Source organism: Galeopterus variegatus, unplaced genomic scaffold (assembly GCF_000696425.1).
Source record: "Galeopterus variegatus unplaced genomic scaffold, G_variegatus-3.0.2 Scaffold6412, whole genome shotgun sequence".
Classification (NCBI taxonomy): domain Eukaryota; kingdom Metazoa; phylum Chordata; class Mammalia; order Dermoptera; family Cynocephalidae; genus Galeopterus; species Galeopterus variegatus.
This window is the reverse complement of record NW_007732523.1, coordinates 20,586-34,503: the sequence shown is the minus strand read 5'-3', so window position 1 is coordinate 34,503 and position 13,918 is coordinate 20,586. Positions and strand designations below refer to the sequence as shown.

General features: G+C 40.6%; 2 protein-coding genes across 4 annotated transcripts in view; both read right to left on the bottom strand.

Annotated features, from left to right (window-relative positions):
• The window catches only part of ZMPSTE24 (zinc metallopeptidase STE24), a 68,083-nt gene that overhangs the window by 42,960 nt on the left and 11,205 nt on the right, over positions 1-13,918 (bottom strand). For 2 of the 3 annotated variants that reach the window (XM_008590866.1, XM_008590865.1), the window contains exons 1-2: positions 2,444-2,747; positions 371-517 (exon numbers count right to left, since the gene is read on the bottom strand). In XM_008590866.1, coding sequence (XP_008589088.1) covers positions 371-517; positions 2,444-2,566 — 270 coding nt within the window. In that variant the 5' untranslated portion in view covers positions 2,567-2,747. Of the gene's footprint in view, positions 1-370; positions 518-2,443; positions 2,748-13,918 lie in introns of those variants that run through there. The other variant, XM_008590867.1, reaches the window with a different exon arrangement.
• TMCO2 (transmembrane and coiled-coil domains 2) lies at positions 6,544-9,249 on the bottom strand. Its single transcript, XM_008590868.1, has 2 exons — positions 8,917-9,249; positions 6,544-6,931 (listed from the first exon to the last, which is right to left on the bottom strand). The coding sequence occupies exons 1-2, from the start codon at positions 9,163-9,165 to the stop codon at positions 6,617-6,619; spliced, it is 564 nt and encodes a 187-aa protein (XP_008589090.1). The 5' UTR covers positions 9,166-9,249; the 3' UTR covers positions 6,544-6,616.

The following is a 13,918-nucleotide window of genomic DNA, read 5'->3' as shown; positions in this document are numbered from 1 at the left end:
GGAGAGTAACATGATCAGAACTATGCTCAGAAAGATTCCTCTGGCTGTAATGTGAAGGATGGTTTACAGACATAAGGTAAAGACTGGAAGACCAATAGGGGGCTGCTACGAGGATAACATATAACAAGGTTCTTTTCATACCTGGCCCCAGAGTGACAATTACCATATTCTACAGTTTTCAACTGACTAAACAGTTATGTTTCTCTCTTTTGTTCCACACCCATACTACCAATAATGAAGGTTAAGAAAGCATTCTGGGACTTGAGGTGTAGCACCCTCTTTTGTGTACCAAAAATATGAAAATGCAAACAAACATTACAAAGTATTAAATAATCTGAGAGATTGTCTCTCCAAGAAGTAAATTACTCACAGTGCCTTCAATCTCTGAATAGAGTCCTGACCAGAAGCTGAAAGTACTTTTATCCAGTTGATATAGTCGAGATTTCTCAAATGTTTCAGAGTCCATGATTTGTCCTAACTCCGGTGGTACATGAGTTGTTGTTTTATATATCCTTCTCTGAAATATTTTGAAGAAAACACTTTAACAAAATAGTCAACTGTTTATTACAATAGTCATTTATGACCAAAAATTGAATGTTTATAGCATTATCCTGTCACTTAAGCTTGTTGAATTTGCCTTATACATACACAAATAATGCATTTGATCAAGTACACTGATCACTGAAACAACTGATGCAGGAAAGTAAAATCAAAACAAGAGAATCTGAGGATACCTGACTAGGTAATAATAAATTAAGAGTTGTCATCACACTTCAGTTTGCATATGTAAATCAAAGTTGTAACATCACAAAGGTACCACTCATTCTGTATATATAAAGCATGCCCTGTGATTCAGAAAACAAATTCATAAAAAGGAGAAGCAAACAAGCTCACAAGGAGTATTAACAGATATCGTGGCAATCATTAATTTGGTCCTAGAAGCCAAATTAATGGAAATTTGAGGAGTGACAGAAATACATCAGGTTTCCCAAACAGAACAACTTTCTCATTTTACCAGATTCTAAAAGGCAATTTCAGCCCATGGGTCATAATACAGGGAACAGATACCAAACAATATAATGGGCCAAATCTTCTACAAGGGTTTTACAACAAATGCTTCTTCTATATATTGTAGTGCACCAATAAAAGCTGAGGGCATTACATTAAAGCATAACTTAGTAATGATGCCACTGGAAAGTAGTTACTGTAACTAGGCTCATTCTTCTTCTTCTTTTTTTTTTTTAGTTGAACTCTGCTAAATTTAAAGCTTTATTATTAAAGTAAGACAGATAGATGTTCTGTACCTCAACTCCCAATTTTTTTTTTAATTCGTACTTTTTTTTCTTCCTCACCTCCCAATTTAGATGCCACATACTGTTTTTACTTTATGCAAAGGATCTTCTTCAGACCAGCAAGATTCTGTACTAATGAAGCTATCTAAAGAGCTATATCAAAGTACATAGCTACACAGCTTAACACCTACCTTTGAGTATCCTCGACTAAAGAAAGATTGAGATATAACCCAGACATTGACAAATTAAAAAATTTTTTCAAATTAAAACTTCAGTTTAAACATTCATGTGGAATGTAAACGAAAAGAAATCTGCAGAGGAAAAAGATTAATGCTCAAGAAAGTTCCAGCAGTTAAAAAGAGAAAGGTTTTCATAACTATCATCCTTGACATAATTCAGTGACAACATAGAAGAGTGCAGGTAAAGCAAGCCAGCAGTGAGAGACTGCAGTAAAACTCAATTATACTTTAAGTCGATCTCATTTAAAAGTTCAGATCTCTAATCCATCAAGCTGTTAATTATGGTTATCTTCGGGTAATTGTTATTAAGTAACTTTCACTTTCTACTTTACTGTTTAAATGTTTTAAACAAAAATAATAAAGACGCTCTTATGACAAACAGGAAAATACTGTTTTGGGGGTGAGAAAAACACCTACACTTGAAGGGGAATAAAAGGGGGTGAAGGTTCTTGGAATGACTGCAAAATCTTCATTTTCTGAAAATGGTTTCCTAATCCTGTGGTCCAGCAGGATTACACCAATGTCATGGGGAAATAGTGACTCTTAAATTTTAGCATCTTCCTTTTGAAGATTTATGCGGAAGATAAAGGAGGCTAAGTCTGGGTGCGTCCGAGGAGCCTAAGGAAGCTGTGGGGCAGGCACAAGAGCTCAAGCCTCACGAGGCGGCAGCCCTTCACTTTCTTCAGGTCCTAACGGGCTAGGGTTCCACGATAACGTTGCGGAAAACTTCCCTGAGGCACCAAGTTCCCCTCAAAGCCACGGCCCGCCATCGGGCCAAGTAGGGATCACAAGGTCTTGCAAGACTTGTGCTGGGACCGAAGCAATCATCAAGGGACTCAGGGTCGAGGCTGAGGCTGAGGCTGGCCTAAGGCTGGCCGGGTGCTGGATCAGGTGGTCCCTGTCTAGGCTCACCTGCCGCTGTGCTAGGAAGGTCTCCCAAAGATACACCGTCCAAGAGAAGACCAGCACGGCCCCGAAGATACGCTTCTCGGCCGGCATCTCCCACATCGCGTCCAGCGACGCCCACATCCCCATGGCCACCCCGTTCCGCCGGCTCCTTCAGCGTGCACAGGTGCCACACCGACACCCGTCCCCTCAGGGCGTCCTCGCAGTGTCACAGTGATATCCGTCCCTTCCGAGTGCCCCTACACCGGTACCCGTCCCCATCCCCTCCCCTCTGCGCTGCCGATGGTGTCACACAAACACTTCCGCTTGCCGACTCCCACTAGGACCTTTTCGTTTCTGCTGAAAAAGGGACAGCTCCACCTTCCTCACTTCCGGCACAAAGTGGGCGGGAGCCCAGAGGCCGAGTTCCGGTCCCTGCTGATCCGCGTTGCACCAACATTCTGCCCCTTCCTCTCCACGTTGGGTTCCTGCCCAGGGTTCCGGGTTTCTTCCTGGGCGCCTCCGCTTTCTAACCTTGGAGCGGCAGTTCCATCCCTAGAGTCCGCGGCCTGCGCTGGCTGGGCTAGCGGGAACTCGCGGAGTGGGCCGCCACACCCGCCCTGAGGTAGCTGGGAAGACGAGAGAGCTGACGGCTTCTCAGGCTCTAAAAACTATGCCTCTAAACTAGTGCTCTTCAAACGGTGGTATGTGCATCCTTGGGATAACTTAAGAGCGAGACAGAGCATTATAAATGGAGTATTTTGGCCTGTATTGGGATATTCTGAATTCAGGCATATTAGAGAGTGGACGGTAGTGATGAGAATTTTTTTTTTTTTTTTTTAAAGATGACCGGTAAGGGGATCTTAACCCTTGACTTGGTGTTGTCAGCACCACGCTCACCCAGTGAGCTAACCAGCCATCCCTATATGGGATCCGAACCCGGGCCTTGGTGTTATCAGCACCGCACTCTCCCGAGTGAGCCACGGGCCGGCCTGTGATGAGAATTTTCATTTAAAGATTTCGTCTCATTCACCCCAAGTGTAGTCAGTCAGAGGGGCATGTTGGCTGAGAGAGAATGCCCTGGAGCAAAGCAAGGACAGCGTGGGTTAGAAATACCTGAAATGAAAGGGCCTTGCTTAATCTAGGGAACAAACTCATACCAGTGCTCAGTGCCCGAATTTGGAATTGTGGACCGAAATTAAGGCTGTCGAGGCAAAATTAATTTTATAAAGTTTATTGGGATTGACCTGGGATACACGAACCAACAGAGTTGGGAAGTGCTCTGGGAGTCTGTTAACAGGCAACAGAGATTTTATAGGAAGTTATTCCATTTTCATTGGTGAGCCAAATACAGAAGTTACAGTCATTTGTTACAGGTTACATCAGAAAGCCAAAAATGTCTATGTGCAGTTTTAAGCAAAAAATTTTCAAGCTGCAGATATTTAAAACCACTGTATGACTGCTTTCAGTCAGCAAATTATACATTAATTGGTATGTCCCAGCCCTAGCCACATCCTATCCTCATCGTAAGAACAAAATGTGGACACTGAGATCATGAGACTCAACCCCAAGGCAGAGATTGTTTGGGAACCTGCTTCAGTACCTTCATTAGAATTCAAAAGTGAAGTGTGGTCACTGGGACGCCTGTTAACACATGTGACTTGAAAAGTGAGATCAGAATTTTTCTGGCCAATTGACCATCACATATTGTACACAACTATTGATAGTCAACTTTGTACCCCACGAATATGTATAATCAATTATGCTTCGATTAAAACAATTTTTTTTCTGACCAAAAATCTGATTTGGTTAATTGGTTGATAGACTGGTGTTTCTAATTTGCATAATTGTTATTTACAATAAATTGATCTAAATCTGTAGCTGCAACTGTAATCTTTAAATTATATTGATGATATAATGCTAAAGAGGTGTAGAAATTAACAATATTTTGAATTTCTCAACCCTGCCTAAATGCCTCTACCTGAGAGTAATTGGAATGATTAAAAGTCATGCTGTGCACTCTAACAGGAGCAGCCAGCCTGTTTTATCTTTTGCATCTAGCTTATTCTATTTTCTGTCTCCCACACAGGCAACTAAATCTATATTACTCCCTTGTTAAAAAAAAACCCCATAGGGCTGGTGAGTTAGCTCAGTTGGTTAGAGCGCCACCTTGTAACAGCATGATCAAGTGTTCAGATCCCTGTACCAACCAGCTGCCAAAAAACCCCAAACCTGTAATGGTTATTTCCAACAGTACAAAGCCCAACTATATGGTATGTCCTTTAGGCCTGTCATTACTTGACATCAGTCTTCTGTTCAAGGCCCTTCTTTATTTTTTTCAAGGCCTTTCTTCTAACATTTTCCTTTGATATACCTCAGAGGGGTAACCAAGATAAAATGACTAGAATGAAATTTAGACAGCACAAATTTGAGACATCGACTTTAAAAGATTGACATGGCACTCCATTAGAAGTCCAATAACAAGGGCCGGCCCATGGCTCACTCGGGAGAGTGTGGTGCTGATCACACCAAGGCCACAGGTTCGGATCCCTATATAGGGATGGCCGGTTAGCTCACTTGGGAGAGCCTGATGCTGACCACACCAAGTCAAGGGTTAATATCCCCTTACCAGTCATCTTTAAAAAAAAAAAAAGAAGAAGAAGCGCAATAACAGACCTCTCACCTAAACCATCCCAAATGCACATTGTTAACTCCCATCTGTTCTATTCCCCACATCATAAATTAAAGCAGATTTGAGGATGAAGTTAGTGCACTTTGCCATGAAGCCAAAATCCTTAATTGTAGTTCTGGAAATAGCCAGTGCATCAGCCACCCTAAAATTCTCCTTCTTCTCCAAGCCATCCTCCTTTTGTACACCTCCATGATGATCTCAACAGGAGGAATACCTTCTGTTTCATTGTCTACCTGTGTAATCCTTTGTGGGACGGCTTAATGTCACTTCTTCTGTAAAGCCTTTCCTGTTTCCACCCTGTATTCACCCACCTGTTTTTGCACTTACTACACTGTGCAGTGAAATTTCATCTTACACAGGGGTTGTATCTTTAATGCCAATGTACTAGGCAGAAATTATAAATGGTCAAAATTGCCCTTGGAAATCCCTTAGGAAGATGCCACTTGGGAGACTGCTCTATTGTCTCTTGTTTACCAGCATAGTCAGTTTTTCTCCAGCATGGCAACAAATCACTGTTTATTTGCATACCAAGTGAAATATTTCATTTAGTTGCCAGATAGTTTCTCTCTCTCTCTCTCTCTCTCTCTCTCTCATACATCCATTTTCCCCTCCCTGCCATGGGATTCACATAAGCATAATTCACCTCAGTTCAAGATGATATGATGACTCCACCGTATTATAATTATTTGATTTTTTTTTTTCCTTTTTGTCTTTTTTCGTGACCGGTAACAGGATAGCAACCCTCGGTGTCGCGCCCGCACTGCGCTCAACCAGTGAGCAGACCCGTCTCTATATGGGATCCGAACCCTCGGCGGGAGCGCCGCCACACTCCCAAGCGCCACACTCTACATAGTGCGCCACCGGGCCGGCCCTATAATTATTTGATTTGAAGTTAGCTGTCTGTTCAGCTACACTGACTTTTCCTAAAGCACTCAGGATAGATTCCTAGGGATTATCACAATTCTTAGCATAGAGTAGGTATCAGTAAGAGTTGGATAAAATTAAAACAGTCTCCTTTATGTCCATTCCCATCCTTGCCCACCTTTGAGTAATTAATGCAGGAACCCCCAGGGCCACATATGTACCTTTTGGCTGTGGCCAACCACAGGGGCCAGCCTACCTCTACAGGACAGTCCACAACATGGCCCTGAAACAGCACTTTCCTGCTTTTTATTATATCTGGTCCAACCTCTTACACATGGACCTTAAGGCCATATCCCTGACCACCCTTCTTTTCCCACCCCTTTGATTCTAGTCTGGCCATCCATTCCTATATGGCTGCTTATGGTCTCTAGTCATAGGTAGCTCACTCAGCACTACAATTCCAGAGACATTTTAAACGACTGCTATATCCCCCATTACCCGATCAAAAACACAAGTAGAAGCTGGGGCCTACTGAACAGAGAGCCAGTCCTTGCAGGGTAATTTCTGTATAGTTCTCTGTCTTTATTGATACAGCATTGCACACATGAGGGAAACAGTGCTTTTTTGGAAAAGATTGTAGTCCATCACATTTCAGATGTGGAAGTAAACCCTGACGTGGGCAAGGGGCTCTGGCAGTCGGAGCAGCTGCAGTAGGGCTCAGAGGAGCAATCCCTTTTTGTGGCAGGTTTTTGGGCAATGATCATCCCCTCCAGGTCCTTCACTTTGTTTTCTACTGTCTGAAGTTTTTTCAGAATTTTCTCTTGCAGACCCAAGGACAGGAAGAAATTACCGTCTTGCATTTGGAAACCACTCCCTTCTGGGCTGGCCAGCAAAGCCTGAAAAATTTCTGAGCCCTTCTGGTAAAATTTGTAGAGTGTGATTAGAAACAACAATGTTTTCTAAAACAAAACAACAGAAGTTGAGTGTTACTTGTTTTTTCATGTGAAATGCCACAGTTTACTATAGATGCAAAACAAAACAAAAAGCAAATCATAACAATAACCCCTCATCCCTATGCCAAGCCTTCCATTTAACAAAATATTTTCACACCTGTTTCATCTTTCATTTTCACCACAGACTGAAGTGGTAGGTGTCAGGGATTATTATTTGCATTTAATTAATAAAGATTATAATAATAGCTACTATTTGCTGAAGGTCTGCCACAGCTGGACTCTGCACTAGAAATTACCTTACCTATACATGACCTATTTATGCAGAAAAAACAGAACTGCATAACCACTTAGATATCCTCCAGTTTAGACTCTGTCATTGTCCGAGGTCATATATTGGAAGTAGTAAAGCCAGGACTGGAATCCAGCAATTCTCACTTCCAAGTACACTTCTAAGACATAGTGGTCTGAAAAACTGGGTTTCCTGGTCATGGAAAAGAATTTTGATATACCAGGCCAGATTCCTGCCAGGATAGGAATAAAACAAATCATCTCTTTTCTTAATATAATAACTAGAGCTGCATATTAAATACCTATGTACTAAACTTTACATATAGTATCTCCTTTAATTCTCACTACTCCACGAGGGAAGCCCTGCTAGCAAGCCCATCTTACAGATAAGGAAACTGGAGCTTAGAGGTTAAGTGACTGTTCTCAGGTCACAGAGTAAGTGGTGCAACAAAGATTTAAGTTCAAGCAGTCTGACTTCAGAGCCTACACTATTCACCAGTGTTTCACTACTTTTTCTCAGCTGAGTTGTCTGGAGGGCTACCAGTTTATCTTTCTGATTGAGCTAAACACAGAATTAGATAAGAGTTAGTTTCTTGCCTTACAGGTCACCTGTTAGCTAGCTGAAATTTGTGTATGTGTATGTTTATATAAACATTTCAGTTGAGGATTTAGATCAGTTGGATTACATTAAATGAGATTTTAGAGAAGAACTGAATTGGGAATCCTAAAAATTGTGTTCAAATCCCAGCCCTGCCAGCTCTTACAAACTATGTGAACTTGAGCAGGAGATAACCAACTTCCCTCATCTACAAAGTGGAGATGATAATCCCTGCTCTACCCACTATGCGGAGTTTTGAGAAGTTAAAATAGAAAATTCAGGTGACAGTAATTCCTAAAAAAGTGATATATGAAAATAAATGAATGCTACAAGATGATCCAGTAATAACTTCTCTCTGCATTTATCAAGTAAACCAGGCACTTTTTAAAGGATTTAAAGAAAGCCCCCTTTAAATCCTGTCTCCTTAAATTTCTACTGAACCTCAGTGCCCCTCAGTTTTCCATTTGTCACTTAAAATAACCTCTATCCATATCATGGAGTTATTGGGATTCCCAGTGCACTTTGTATTGTAAATAAGTTGGTATTGTTGATTAAACAGAAATAAAATTTCCTAAATGTTTCTCACAATCCTGGCCAGTTAAATTCCTAATTCCCAAAAAGAGCTCCTGTATATTTATGGAAACTTATCTTGTTAGAACACAATAATAAAAACATTGTCATGACTTAATGAATACATATGCCTCCTTATCAGTTACAGAGCAATGGCATAGTAAGAACAGAAAGGCCATACCCAAGATCCCAGTTATACTATAGTGCCTATTCTGTAAATATAGTAGGCATTCAAAGATGAGTAAGTGATCACATAAATTAGGGAGTAAGGCTGCCCTCTCAGGTTATGAACTTGTTTGATCTATTTTATTATAGCAGGCAAGCCAAAGACCATTGTGAGAAAGAGCATTTTCATGCTCAAAACATAATTGGTGGAAGTTTTCAAGAATAACCTATTTTTGACCAGCTCTTAAGAGACAGGGTTCATCTTTGCACATCCATGTGATGGTAAAACTGGGTGGCAGCAGTATGGGAAAGAACTAATCAAATTTCAATTCATAACTATTTAAATTTCTCTGTAACAAAAGAGTATAACCTGAAGTGACCGAACACTTCGTTTCCATAAGGCATATAATCCTATTCCCAACAAAATCAAAAAGGAAATCCCCAGGATGACTTGCACAGCTCGAGCAAGATTATCTAGCCGTCCCAAATTTGTTTGTTGAGGTGCATTAGTCTCTCCCAGAAAAGTTGCTTGTAGCCAATTCCATATCGTTCTCAGAGAGAAAGAATTTAAGAGGTAGTCCCAGGTAGAAAATGAAGGTGAAGGTGTTGACATTTTCATAAGATAGCTCCAGGAACTACATGTGTAGAGGCTTCAGAAATCTAGATGAGAGTTAAGGACAGTGGCCTGGGAGCCCAGGTATTCTGGAATCATTGTGAGTTGTGCTTTGTGATGTCACTGTTCTGGAGGTGACAACTTGCTTCTCACTCAGCCAGTGAACCTTCTCACCCCAAGCCAATCAGGCATTGGCCTGGGTTTTCAGTTCATTCATATTGCTTTCTCTGATCTTTGGCTAGTCCTAGCTCTAGCACAGCACTGCCCTTAATTGTGCTCCTCCCCCTCTTGCTGCAAACTCTTTTTAGATTCTTGCTGTCTTTGTAATCTGATCTCACAATTTAGATTATATACTTGTATGTGAACTATCTTTTCCCATGAAGGCCTTTGGGAACAGATCATACATTTTATTTTTATATCTTCACACCTCCTTGCTGAGCAGATAGTAAATAATTGATTTGATAATTAGGTTACAGTGTAGTGGGCTGCTGTATACAAAGTGCTTAGAAAGTCACATCATTTGTTCCTAATACAAACCTTGTGAAGGAGGTAGAATCCCCATCTGTAAATAGATAAGCAAAAAGCAAAATGCTCGAATACATGAAAAGCCTTTCCAAAGATCACAATTTCTAAACAATAGTGACATGAAAAGATGGGAATGCTGCAAAATTATCCATGTTTACTTCCTCCACATTTACCAAGTAACTCTTTAAGAAAGCCCTCTTTAAGTGCTGTCTCCTCAAATTTTCACTCAACCTCAATGCATCTCAGCTTTTTCATTTGTCATGTGAAAATTCCATTGCATGGAATTGTTGGAAATGTATGTGCACTGTCCAAGAGGGTAGCCACTAGCCACAAGTGGCTATTTAAATTTAATTAAAATGTAAAATTCAGTCCCTCTGCTACACTATTCACATTTCAATGTAAAAAAAGATATCGTGTGATGCTATACAAGGTGATGACATAGGAGCCAGATACCACAGGTTCCAATTTGTTAATTCTGGTTGACTGAAAGAACAGGAATAGAGAAGCCTCGTGGAAAAGGAAAAACTTTTTTTTTTCTTTTCCTTTTTTACTGAAACTGTTTTGTTTATGCAGGAAAGGGAGATGAGGTAGGTTTCTTGAGGTGTGAGGGGCACATCCAGAAAATGGGTCTAGAATTCTGTTGAAAATACAGTACTTATGTCAGGGTCCATAGTCTACTAGTTAGGGACTGACCACAGTCAGAATCCTTTCTAGTAAGGAATAAAAGGTACTCAGCTAAGACCTGGGATTTGACTATAACAGGTTAAGTACAGGTCAGAAACCATTAAAGAATGGTAGCCAGAAAGTTTTTGGAGAAAAATAGGGTTGTGACAACTGAACCATTTCCTAAGACTCCCCATACTAGATTAGATAAGGTAAAGTGTTACATGACACCTTATACTTTACTTTCAAAGCACTTGACCCAATTATAGTTATTTGTGTAATTTTTGGTTTAATGTCTATCTTCCCTGACTATTGTAAACTCAAGAATGACAGGAACCACATTTTATTGACTCCCATATCCCTAATGCTTGGCTCACAGCAGGCATTCAAATATTTTAAAGTAAATGCCAATATATTTACAGCCAAAACTGTTCATTCATCATGTGGCTAGTATTATATTTGTGTAATTGTACAGAAGTGTTACAGACTAGCTGTTAAGATAGGCCTTGGGAGTATGATGGATCTGAGTTCAAATTTTGGCTTTACTATTCACTAACCCTGTTACCCTGGGCAAGTTATTTAACCTGAGACTTAATATCTTCACTTGTAAAGTGAGAATAATTCCTACCTTGTAGAGCTGTAATGAGGATTTGATAATTTGTGTAAAAGAACCATGCTACACACACAGGTGAGAGCAACTATTATTAGTAGTGACATTCATGACCAAATACAATGTATTATACATTTCAAGAGTGTAAAGCACTTCAAAGAGAATCTAGTCCAAAAAACCCATTTATTATTTGACTCCCCTCTTGGACACCTGAACACCTCCAATGATGAACTTATCACTGTCTATGGCGGGCATCACAACACACCTTTGATAGTGTCATCCATCCAATACATCCAGCCAGCCAGCCATCGATCACTCAATCACTTCCACTCAGTAGTCTTCCACATGCTGTTAGGACTTACTGACTTACGCAATGCCTATATTCAAGCCTTCAACAGGTTGTTCCTCATTGCCTTTCAAACAAAATCCAAAATCTAGAACAGGGCACTAAATACCTGATCCCTGCTTACCTATCCAACCTTCTCCCCCTTCCCTTTTCCATTTATTCTCTCAACTCCAGCTATAGTAGTAGTCTTGTCAATGCCACTAACATGTTAAATTATTGCACCACATAGCCTTTGGTTAGGGTAATTGGATTACCCTTTTTGCCTGGCTAATTTCTATCAATTCTTCAGATTTCCAATTAAATATCACTTTCTCAAGGAAGCTTTTTCTTTCCTCCTCTTTGGTCCCCATGTCACAGAGTTTTTGTTTGGTAGCGCTTTTACTTTAATTATTTGTAGTGTTTTGTTTAATGTTTATCTTTCCTACCAGTAGACTGTAATCTCCACAAAACAATGACTCTTGTTCAACACCCCTATCACCCCAGGGCTAGCAGATGGTATGTCCTTAGTAAATATTTGGCTTTTGACAGACTATTCAGGTACCTTTCCAGTGTCTCAGGTCTTCTCTTTTCTAGGAGAAACCTGCCAAATACATGTTGACAGGTTTAAAAACCTCCCGCCTATCCTGGTTATTTTCCTCAAAGTGGTTCAAACCTCCAAATGCAGTTGGTCACAGAATCCACTCCTACAGGCTACTCTTTCTAGTCCTAGCTCTCCATAATAGGGTATAAATCAGTAGCGTAAAGCCAGTAGGCATGACAATCTATCTTCAGGTGGGAAGTAGGGAGGTACAACCTATCTTTTTTGTTTCTTTCAGAGACGAAGAAAACTTGACTTTTTCATGTCATTCTCAGAAACAATATGCACCAATTTTCCATCTTTACTCAAATGAGGAAACGTGTAACTGTGGAGCTGGATGTCCATCACCTGGCTTTTGCTTATACTTCAAACTTTATTCTCACTGTTCACTCATTTGAGAATACACTCAAGCCTAATTTTTGGTACTTCAAATATCATCTGCAACTTTCCACCTGTTATTCCTTCACAATAAGTGCCCCTCCCTGATATTCTTCTAGTTAGAAGAGATTGAAAACTGATCTTACAGGTAAGGAATTCATTTGATAATTTTTTTATTTGTGTCAGCTAGGCAAGTCAAATAAGGATAATAACAGCACCTACTTCATGGGGCTATGACAGTTCAACAAGCGTTTTATGCAAAGTGCTAAAAAAGTATAATTACCCTGAATTCTCACAGGACTTCACTTTGTATTCCAGTCCAGTGCCTCAACTTTTCTATGCCTATGAATCATCCAGAGGTCTTAGCAAAATACAGACTTTGGTCCAGCAGGTCTGGAGTGGGGCCTGAAATTCTGCATTTTTAACAAGCTCCTTGGTGATGCACAGGCCACTGGCATAGGACCACACTTGAGTAACAACATGCTAAGCTACCCCAGCCCTCCCTTCACCTTACATTAAAGCCCCACAATGGCCTTGACCAATTTTCTTTGATATTTTTATCTCACAAAGCATCTGGAACTGTCTTTAAATATGTATTTACTTAAACACCTGGTGAATGACTATGTCCCCCAAGGACTATGTCCTTGGCAGTGTAGCTCAAAAGTAGGAAATCTGGGCCTGAGAAAGGATTGGGAATGGGATGCCCCTGAGAATGCTAAAATAAAAAACTTTCTTCTCCACATGAAAATGGGGGAAACACTGAAGCAAGAGAATTCTGGGTAAAAGGCAAGAATGGAAGTGTCTGGTACTCTAGAGTCCTATTCACCATTGTAGGTGGCGGTCTGAACTGAAAAAGGCTTTGAAAACAAAGTCAATGCTTTCATGTCTGTGCCAGGGTTGGGACAAATTCCAAAGAGTCATCAAGTTAAAATGATTATAAAAGGTACAAAAATAACCCTTTAACCTTCTGTAATACCATATAATCACTCACGATGGTTGAAACATAAAACATGGTCTCCAAAAAAGATCAAATGTAACAAGCTGCTCCAACTGGAATAGACCGTGATTCTAGGATTAACCACTTAGGCTTGAAGCAAACTGTCAATTGGGTTCTGAAATGTACAGTCCTTTAGACTCTCAAGGTGAGGTGGCGGCAAACTGAAATTCCTAAAGAGCTCACAAAACAAGGAAACAAGGGTTTAAGGATCAGAAAAAAGGTCTCGGAAACCTAACCACAGAGATGAGAAAAGAACATTAGGAGTGTGTTTGAGTCATTTTGAAAGTGGTTGAGGGGCCAGCCCGTGGCTCACTTGGGAGAGTCTGATAACACCAAGGCCCGGGGTTCGGATCCCATATAGGGATGGCCGGTTAGCTTGCTGGCTGAGCGTGGTGCTGATAGCACCAAGTCAAGGGTTAAGATCCCCTTACCGGTCATCTTTAAAAAAAAAAAAAAAGTAGTTGAAAACTTCACCAAGGAATCAAGACTAAAGCTGCTGTATTTATAAAAACCTATCACTATCCTTGTCTTTAGACAGAGATGTACCACAGTCCACTGAAACGCAACACATTTCAAGGACTAAACTCACCTTGCCTTTCCATCCTCTTCCCAAATACTCATTCCTCCTTTTGTATTCCCACCTCAACTCATTGCATCATTTCC

Excerpts from the sequence above, each read along its gene's own strand:
- TMCO2 (XM_008590868.1), bottom strand. The coding sequence starts at position 9,165 with ATGAAAATGTCAACACCTTCACCTTCATTTTCTACCTGGGACTACCTC. Across the intron at positions 6,932-8,916 it reads GAAGTGTTCGGTCACTTCAG|AAAACATTGTTGTTTCTAAT; the intron begins GTTATACTCTTT and ends GTTTTGTTTTAG.